An 8,850-nucleotide genomic window follows, 5' to 3' on the forward strand; every position below is an offset into this window, starting at 1 on the left:
ATGTTGGCAGGTATACATGGGGTGGAATAATGATGCTTCTTAAACCCAAGGGTGCAGAGAACAACGAGATATGCACTAAACAGTGGTTGAAATGGGCAGGAGCGGTGCGCCTCTACTTTTTTTTATTAAGTTTTTCTGTTCCTACACTTGTATTTTAAAGGGAAACCACGCTGGGATGGTTTCGTTTTAAAATAAAAGTGTATAAAGCAGTTGAAACGTGACGTCACTGTACTGCACTGCAATGAAGTTTCATTAAGCAGCAGTCGCACTTGTTTGGGGGTTTGTATTGTGCATGGGAGGGGCGTGGCGATGAGGTTTGTGGAGAGCGGTACAGGCCAGCAGGGAACATTATTCCACTGCTTCTTTTCATACACTTTAACCATTGGCACTAAAGCGCCAAGCAGGGACTAGGAGGAGGAGATGTGCAAAAAGCAGGGGAGCAGTAAAGACTGATGGCACCTAAACGGAGATCTATGAGCCAGGTGATAAAACCAACAAGTGTCCCTCCCGAGTTGAACATCTACTTCTATTGTTTCAATGAACACATCACCTTGCTTGACATCACAGACAGCCAAACCAGAAATGCCAGTCTAAAAAACAGTGAGCCGAAGACCAGGGCCAACAGGCGGAGCAGTGGCCAGAAGCGAGGTGGCGGGGCCAACTTACCCAGGGGGGCAGTTCCGCGGTGCAGATGGCCCGCTTGATGGACTTCTCCTCGTCCTCCAGGAAGGCCAGGGCCCGAGAGAGCCGGGAGCCCTTTGCGCCCCTGTTCTTCCGGCACCAGAAGAAGACGGCAAGGGCCACAAGCAGCCAGCTGAAGCTCAGCCCCAGGTAGCCCAGCACGTACACCGGGAAGATGAGCACGAAGGTTTTACCAAACTGGCTCAAGAGGCCCACTATGTCCACGCTGATCATGGACTTCGAGTCGGGATCCCCAAGAGGGTCTGGAGGCTCTGCTGGACTGGGGGCATCCTGAGGTTTGGGCTTCGCGGGGGTGCTCCCATCTGAATCCTTCCCGGACAACGTTGCCATATTACCAAGTTTTGTTGTTTCCTTAACAAAAAAGCGAGATCAAACTGCATACAATCCACAGGAACTTTACCAAAACTAAAAGCCCAAAAAATAAATTAAAAAAAACAGGTCCAGCGGTCCCTGTGCTGCTCTTTTCCCAGCTCAGCCCTTCCCTCGTAGGCAGGGTGTGCAGACTTCCGTGCTACCCCGGCAAGCTCTGCAGTGCGTCCCGAGTGGGGCCAAGGCTTCAGTTTTGCCTGCAGTCCCACGCCTGCACACTCTGGGCGTGCTGGGTCTCCTTACAGTCCGCGCCCGGACGCAGCTCCTCTTACGTGTCCCCGGCGCTGCATGCTGTGAATCAGTGCCCGCTGCTGCTGCTCCGGGAGGGGCTGTACTGATGTTGCTGGTCCCCCCTCTCGGGCGCTGCCATTCGTCGGCGGCTGCGCGGAGCGAGCGGGGCGGCCCAGCCAGCTGCAGCCACTACCCTTCCTCGCCTCCTGCCCCTCGTCCCAGCGACAGCTAGTCCCGAGTCCTGTGGCTCGCCCGTGGGTTCAGGGTTCACCCTGCACGACAGGAAACCGTCAGAGAAGAATATAGGTCACTGCTGGGGAGCTCGGGGGAGCAGCGCCCTCTGCTGTAATCACCGAACCTGGGCTGGATTGCTCGCAAACACGGATGTAAACAGAGGCCGCCGCCGCCGCTGCATAGAACGGCTCCCGGCTAGCAGCTACTCTGCTCCAAGACTCTGTTGCTATACAAAGCGATCGCAGTACAGGGAAACCGCTGCTCATACATTATGCGCTGCACAGGTAGTGCTGCAACACATAAAAACGGCTGCTCATGAATTCAGTCCACAAAGCTTGCTGCTCTACAGTGAAACTGCTGCTCACACAGACTCCAGCCACAAGTTGTGCTGCTGCTTCTCATAGGCGATTCAGTACACAAAAGTCTGCTTCTCTTCATAGAGGATGCTTCTCATAGATTTCACTGCGCAGACAGGGCTCCTACTCGTAGCCAGTGCTGCTCCTAGACGGCTAATTCCCGTAGAGACTACTGCACAAAGATTGTATTTATTTTTATTTATTTATATACAGGAGGAACAATGTTCTTTTGATCACAAAAAAGAATACAATAGATAAGAAATCAGATTTGACAGGAAGCAGTGAACTTCTTACAATGGGGGTGCTGCTGCTCTTTGCAAGCACTGCATAGACCACACTAATGCTGCTGCACAGAGCAACTTCTCGTAGCGAGTGCTGTACATAATCTTCTGGTTTTCAGAGAGTCTAGTACATAAAGACAAAGCCATCTCTAGAAATCAATATTGGGAGTCAGGGAGCTAACCGGAGGGCACAAATAGAACAGGGGAGGGCATGGTGGAGGCAAAACTTCGGTCAACGTGCCAAAACGGTTTAAGTAAACATATATTTTACCAAGCTGGTCACATAAAGGTGACATTATATCATTTCAGAGCAGGTTTCAGACAATAGACATTTTAAATCGAGTTAATATACTCCCTCAAAAGTTACTCATGTTAAACAGTTGCAAAAAGACCCTCAACAACATTCCATAAGCATGTAGTCTTAACAAGTTTTTACTGTGGTTTTTTTTTCATTGAACACTGTTAAAATGGATTTCTAGAATCTGGCCTGGTAAACAGATTTTAGGTGGCCACTTTGGTTATAGTGAACAGGGGAACACAGAGGTTAGCCAAAACCCAATCAAGGTAAACATGGAGAGCAGTCAAGGCTATTCTCAGGAGAGAAAGAGTGAGGTCCCAATGAATCCACACATTGAAGCACACAATAATTCAATTTAGACAGGAATGTATAGAAATACAGTTATTTATTCTGGGGCTTAACACACATAAAAAATGAAACCAGTAGGTGATATCGTGCAACACTAAATAATAAACAAATATACAGCCACCATAGGTTCTTAAAATGCATTCAATGACTTAAATCAACAAAGGAGGCAAGTATAGTGATGCAGTAAAGATGGAACCAAGTCCCATGTGATATTCCCTAACTTCAGCAGTCCAATCCCTAGGAAGAATGGGGCCTTGTGATCAAAAGTCACAGGAGCAACAATGCCTCCCCGCCAGAACGTATCTGTAGCAGGTAAGTTACTTGTGTTGATGATTGGCTGAAAGAAGAGATGCAACAAGGTTACTTGGTAAGTAGGTTGTGTTCTTATCTTTTAAATTGTACTACTCCTGTTCGATGACCAAAAAGCAGCAGAACGGAAAGATACAAAGAAACCTGTTCTCAATGTTATCCTATGGAGCACAGGGGGAGACAAATTTTTTGCGTTTACTTACTCCCTGGCTCCGATTTCCCTAGGTCACTAGATGGGTTTGATTGAGGCTCACTGGAGGTTGGATTTCCCGCTGCTGGTTCCGGTGAGAGGTTACCAGGAGCTGCAGGTGCAAGGATTCTTCCGTTCGGGTCCAGGATAGATTACAACCCTCGGCGATGGAGAAATGCACGATTCACCAATGCAGCCCTCCTTATGACCATTAACAGGGCTGAGGAAGGTGAGTTTCTTTGACAGCCACACCACAAAGATGACGGCAGTTGTCCTTTTCAGTCACGGTTGTAGAAGTCCTTCTAGGACAGGATCTCTTGAGGCTGGAAGGGTGAGATTTGGCAGGAAGGTGACGTATACCACAAGCTGGCGACCACCAAAATTCCTGTCTGCAATGTCAGATCAGCAACAACTCTACTGAGGTAGCCCACTGGAGAGCAGGACAATCCACCATGTGGTCCAGGGATACTTCCTAAGTCTCAGGATGGCTGGATCCTCAAGAACATGTTGAGACTGGTTGGTCCCACCAAAGCAAGGGTTGAAGCACTACGCAGGGCCTTCGCACATCAGGTAGTCCAACAGGGCTTCATCGAGCCAGACACAGGAAGGGATGCTGGGCCTCTTCAGTCAGCTGCTCTTCTACGAGGGATTCTTGTCTCCAATGCTGATCTAAAGAAATGACTGCAGGAGTCCTTTTCATATCCAAAATCCAGCTTGTAAGCAAGTTCAAGCCCACCAATGGTAAGGATCTGCACCAATTAAACAGCCAATAGTTGTCCAATGAGGGACAACTATTGGTTTCACTCATGCCCCACACACAGACTTTCTGGCACCACAGACATTAAGTGGGACAAGACAGTCCCACCCACTTCCTGGGCCACACACACACTAAGGCCTCACTAGCAAACAAAACTGCAGCTTTCCTGGGCAACTGTTGACCCTATATGAGATTTCCTGACCTGGCAAGGCAGGAAGAAGTTCATACAAAAAAAGGAAATAAGGGAGAGTCCCTAAAGCACCAGTGGATCGGGACCTTAAAGAGAAAAAACAAAGAATGGCATCCACTGAGCTATACATTTTGTTTTGAAAAATAATTTAAATTGATTTCAAATAATGATGTGTATCCTAAACAGATATCACAATTGATTGAAGCCTGTAGAGATACTGAAAACAAACCAAGAAATACATTTGTTAACGATTTTTTAATTATGTTTGGAATGAAAAAAACAACACATTTTAAAATCAGCAAAATTCGAACATAAAGGAAGACAGTTTTCAAACACAAAATTCAAACAGAATTTCATTAAAGCAAAAAAGTTAATAAACAAAATGAGCAAATTCAATCAGTAAAGGCAGGAAGAAGGGCAAACAATAATATGGCCAAAGAACAAGTGAAAATCTTGCGGTGTGGCCATTTTACAGCCATAGCCACGTTTAGTAGCCATAATGCGGTAAATGCGAATGTGCACACTAGAAATAATGCAAAAATTGTAACAATATAATTGCTGCCACCAGCTTGTCTTTAGGCACATATAAAAGTAACTAAAAATCCCAATTGTAAAAGGCTAGGGCGATACAAATGTATCCCCATTGCACTGCATTGAAAGATACTGTGTGAAATGTTAAAACGTTACAAAAGTGTGAAAGTTAAAAGGGAAACATAGTTTGCCAGTATTGATAGTCTGAACGATTGATCATTTTCCCCATGACAAATAGCAAAACGCAGTGGAAGTGAAGCTGAAGACTTTAATTCCCCTCAAAAAGTCAGAACACGTTAAAAAAAACAAAGCAACTATGGAGGGAAAGTTGCCAAAAGAGAAATCTTTCTGAACAAACACATTTTATAGTCATGTGTTGCTCTAGCTTTAACACAATTAATGAAAAATGATATAACAAAAGAAATGAACCATCTGCAACCTCCCCACCCCCACTATTCTGTTTCCTCAGGTAGCTTCAATATCCAACCCAAAGCACCATAATTGGCATTCCAGCCAAACGTACCTTTTGCAATTCCAACATGACAGTTCAACTGCCACCCTTAAAGGGCCCCCTCAGTGCTTTAAACCAAATCCATAGCAAAGTTCCATCCAACCATGGCCCATTATTATCTAGTGCTTAATTAGGGATATCGCTCTTCACTTCAAAGTGCTGTAATAGGTGTTATTATTATGTAAATTCATGGTAATGTAGTAAAAAAGTAGTCTTGTTTAGTGCATCTCTGAAATTTGGGGTTGCCTTGTGGCATGCGCTTTTGACAAAACAAAAGGGGGGTGGTTTTAAGAGCAAATCTGGTACTAAGCTCATCTTGGTGAGTGTGGCCCAGAAGTACCAGAGGCCTGAAAGCTAGTATGGTGGTTTGTGGCAATGACATTTGAGTATGTGTTCTATCTAGAAGGAAAAACTCAAGATGGACTAGATGACAGGACCGAGACACTGGGAGAGCCCCTGGCAGAGTACAGTATGTGATAGAGCTAAAGAGGTAGTAGGTTGTGTGATTAGCGCTGAGCTTTTTACCTAAGGTTCCTGTGGTTGGAATGGTGCTAGCAGGCATGCATCAGCTGTGTGTGTTATAGACGTGTGTAGTTCAAAGGTGCTACTAGATTGAAAGGTTGGGATGATGGAGGCTATTTAGGCCTTCTGAGTAGTCCTATTAACATTTTAGGGATAGCCTGAATTGTAAGTGTTCAAATTGTGTTATTATCCATTTTGATGAGGTGTTGTTACTGTTCCGGTTTCATTTTATGGTGATTGAGGGGTGGTGTCAGTGTCTTATGTGTGTTGGGGAGAAAAGCCTGGGGTGACTGATACAACTGGGTTCCGATAGTGTTGTGCACTGGTGTATTGCACGTGTCAATGAGGCGGAACAGAATGGGTCAGTCTTTATTTTGCCCTGTTAGCGAGAGTAGTGCTTTGGTCAGTCTTGTTTCCAGATTTGTGATGGCTAGTATATTGACAACATCCAAGAGGTCCATCCCTTGGGATTTCTATGATCCTGATGGATCATCTGAGTGGTCTTGGTGGCTGTTAGTGCCCAAGCCTCGGCTGGCTAGAGTTTGAAAGTGCTCCTGGGTCCAGTGTTTACAGGGTGCTATGCGGGTTTGTATTTTTCAGGCTAGTGAACAGCCATGTTTTGAGATTTCTAAAGACTAGATGATCATCCTCTGTGCAGAATCACTTAGGCATGGAGTTTCATTGTTTTGTTGTTTCCAGAGAGAAGGCGGATCATCATGGTACTCCGTTAATCAACATATGAAGGATGGAATGCCAAGTCCACCCTGTCAGAATTTAAAAGTGTGATTTCAGGTGGCACTCAAATATCGAAGACAAAAACTTAGCTAGTCTGAAATAATGCAGCCAGAGATCCTTGGTTCGAAAAAATATTCCCACACTAGCCCATCCCTCCAATCCTACTACTGACTCCTGAGTAAAGTACCATATTTCAAACTTTGGGCTTGACTAACTCTCAGGGAATACTGGGCCTAGGTCCCCAAAGACCCATGGAACCTGCAACCTGCCTCCAGAATCTGAAGTCAACGTTGGGAGAAAAAAATTACTCTGGCACTTCCATGCTGTCTGCACCAATGTATGCCGTTATTCCCAAACAAGAACATACACATGTTTGCTGCGCACATAATACATTAATGGAACTATAAGAAAACATGTCCATGCTGGTACTGCCCATTTATGGCAGTATGCCCACGTAAGAACATACCTCTGTTGATTTTGCCATTAAAAATTGCATACCACAAGACAAAAACATGTCCAAACGCACTGCACGATTGTACACCAGTCTAGATACATAATAACACTAATCATGTTGGTTTTACCCTTGATGCTAAGTAAAAAATGTCATGCAACAGTGAGAAATTATAGCCAGACTGCTGCACCAAAATATGCCAGTGAACGAAATATGCCAGTCTAGCCAGGTAATAAAACATATCCTGCTTGCTTTATCATAGATGCCCTGCTAAAAATAAATGCAATGCTACGGCAAGAACTAACTAGACTGGCTGTACCAAAATAAGTCTAACCACCTAGTAACACATATCATGCTTGCTTAACTCCATGCCACAGTAAGAAATAACAGGACTGACTGTACCAAAAGGGCAGTCTTGCCACGAAATAACACATATAATGCTTGCTTTGTCATAGATACATAGATACTCAGCTAAAAAGAAATGCCATGCTACAGTAAGAACTAACTAGACAGGCTGTACCAAAATGCCAGTGTAACCATGTAATAACATATATCATGCTTGCTTAACTCCATGCCACAGTAAGAAATAACTAGACAGGCTGTACCAAAATGCCAGTCTTGCCACGTAATAACACATAGCACGCTTGTTTTATCATAAATGTCCAGTATAAAAGTGGCATGTCATAGTAAGAAGTAGCTAAACTGGCTGCACCAAAATAGCAGTTTAACCTGACAAACTGACATAACACTTTTGCCTACTTTATCATAGATGACCAGTAAAAAATGTCATCTCGAGGGGTGTGGCCTGGTAGCAGACTGATGGCGGCTTAGCCCTGTGAGCTCTTCAGCCCTGGCGGTTAGAAACTGGCAATGGAGCCTGTCAACCCGTTGTAGCGACACTGAAGTTTGCAGGAGGTGCATCAGAACTGCGGCTTCTCCTAGGAAACAGCATCTGGCAATGGACATCTAGCTGGCACAGCCTGTGTTCCCTACCCATTAACATGGCCACTGGGGGAAGGGCCGCACTAGTTCCGGGCACAACAATGCAGTGAGCACCCGCCAGACTAGTTGGAGGTTGTGTCACATCCTTTCTCTGGTATCCCTCTCTGTGGTGTGACTGGTGGCGAGAGGTTTCTACAAGAATTGCAACCCTCAAGATGGCGCCCTCGATGCCGAGTACAGGTATAGTGTTTCCCAAAGGCAGAGACCTGAGGAACAGCATCACGGATCGACCTTTCGACTCTCTACAAGAAGGCTTGTCTCCATGGCAACCTTGCATTGCTACTGCATTCAAACGCTCCGTAAATTCGCCTGCTCTGTCTTTCTATTCGATCTTTTCTTATCCTGTTCTAATTCCTTCTTCTCTAACTCTATCCCCTGGCTTACTTGCTTTGTTATCAGAATTCAGCAATTGACAACGATCCAGACGATAGCCACAGAAGCCATGCTGAGAGCAACAGGTCACCTGGCATTCCGCCGCTCAAGACTAGAAGTCCTGAGCATCCGGAGGAAAAGGCCACTGTAACCATAGAAACAGTTGCACCCTGGTGCTGTGCCAAAGGCCCCGCCTCCTGACCGCAAGGACAGAACTTTCAACAACCGATCCAACATTATAGGAGATCCAGGATTTTCTTCCCCAGAGGTTTTCCTTGAGGTTCTTGACCCTCCTTTGCCATTCAGCCAAGGTGGGATAAGGGCCTTTTGGGTATTCCTTTCTCTCTTCTGTGCAGCTGCGTCCTCATCAGGTTAGTGAACAGTGAAAACCTGTACAGCCATAACAGATAGCAACACCCCAGCAATTGGTTTCGGCCGTTCAAAACCTGACCCTTGAGGTA

The 8,850-nt window shown here is 45.5% G+C and overlaps 1 protein-coding gene across 4 annotated transcripts in view; it reads right to left on the bottom strand.

Annotated features, from left to right (window-relative positions):
• ESYT2 (extended synaptotagmin 2) overlaps positions 1–1,574 on the bottom strand; it is a 1,091,416-nt gene extending 1,089,842 nt beyond the window's left edge. The window contains exon 1 of one of the 4 annotated variants that reach the window (XM_069647986.1): positions 667–1,574. In XM_069647986.1, coding sequence (XP_069504087.1) covers positions 667–1,032 — 366 coding nt within the window. In that variant the 5' untranslated portion in view covers positions 1,033–1,574. The remainder of the gene's footprint in view (positions 1–666) is intronic. The other 3 variants (XM_069647985.1, XM_069647987.1, XM_069647984.1) reach the window with 3 other exon arrangements.
• Between the last annotated feature and the right edge of the window lie 7,276 nt (positions 1,575–8,850).

Source organism: Ambystoma mexicanum, chromosome 2q (assembly GCF_040938575.1).
Source record: "Ambystoma mexicanum isolate Mex_15411 chromosome 2q, UKY_AmexF1_1, whole genome shotgun sequence".
Classification (NCBI taxonomy): Eukaryota; Metazoa; Chordata; class Amphibia; order Caudata; family Ambystomatidae; genus Ambystoma; species Ambystoma mexicanum.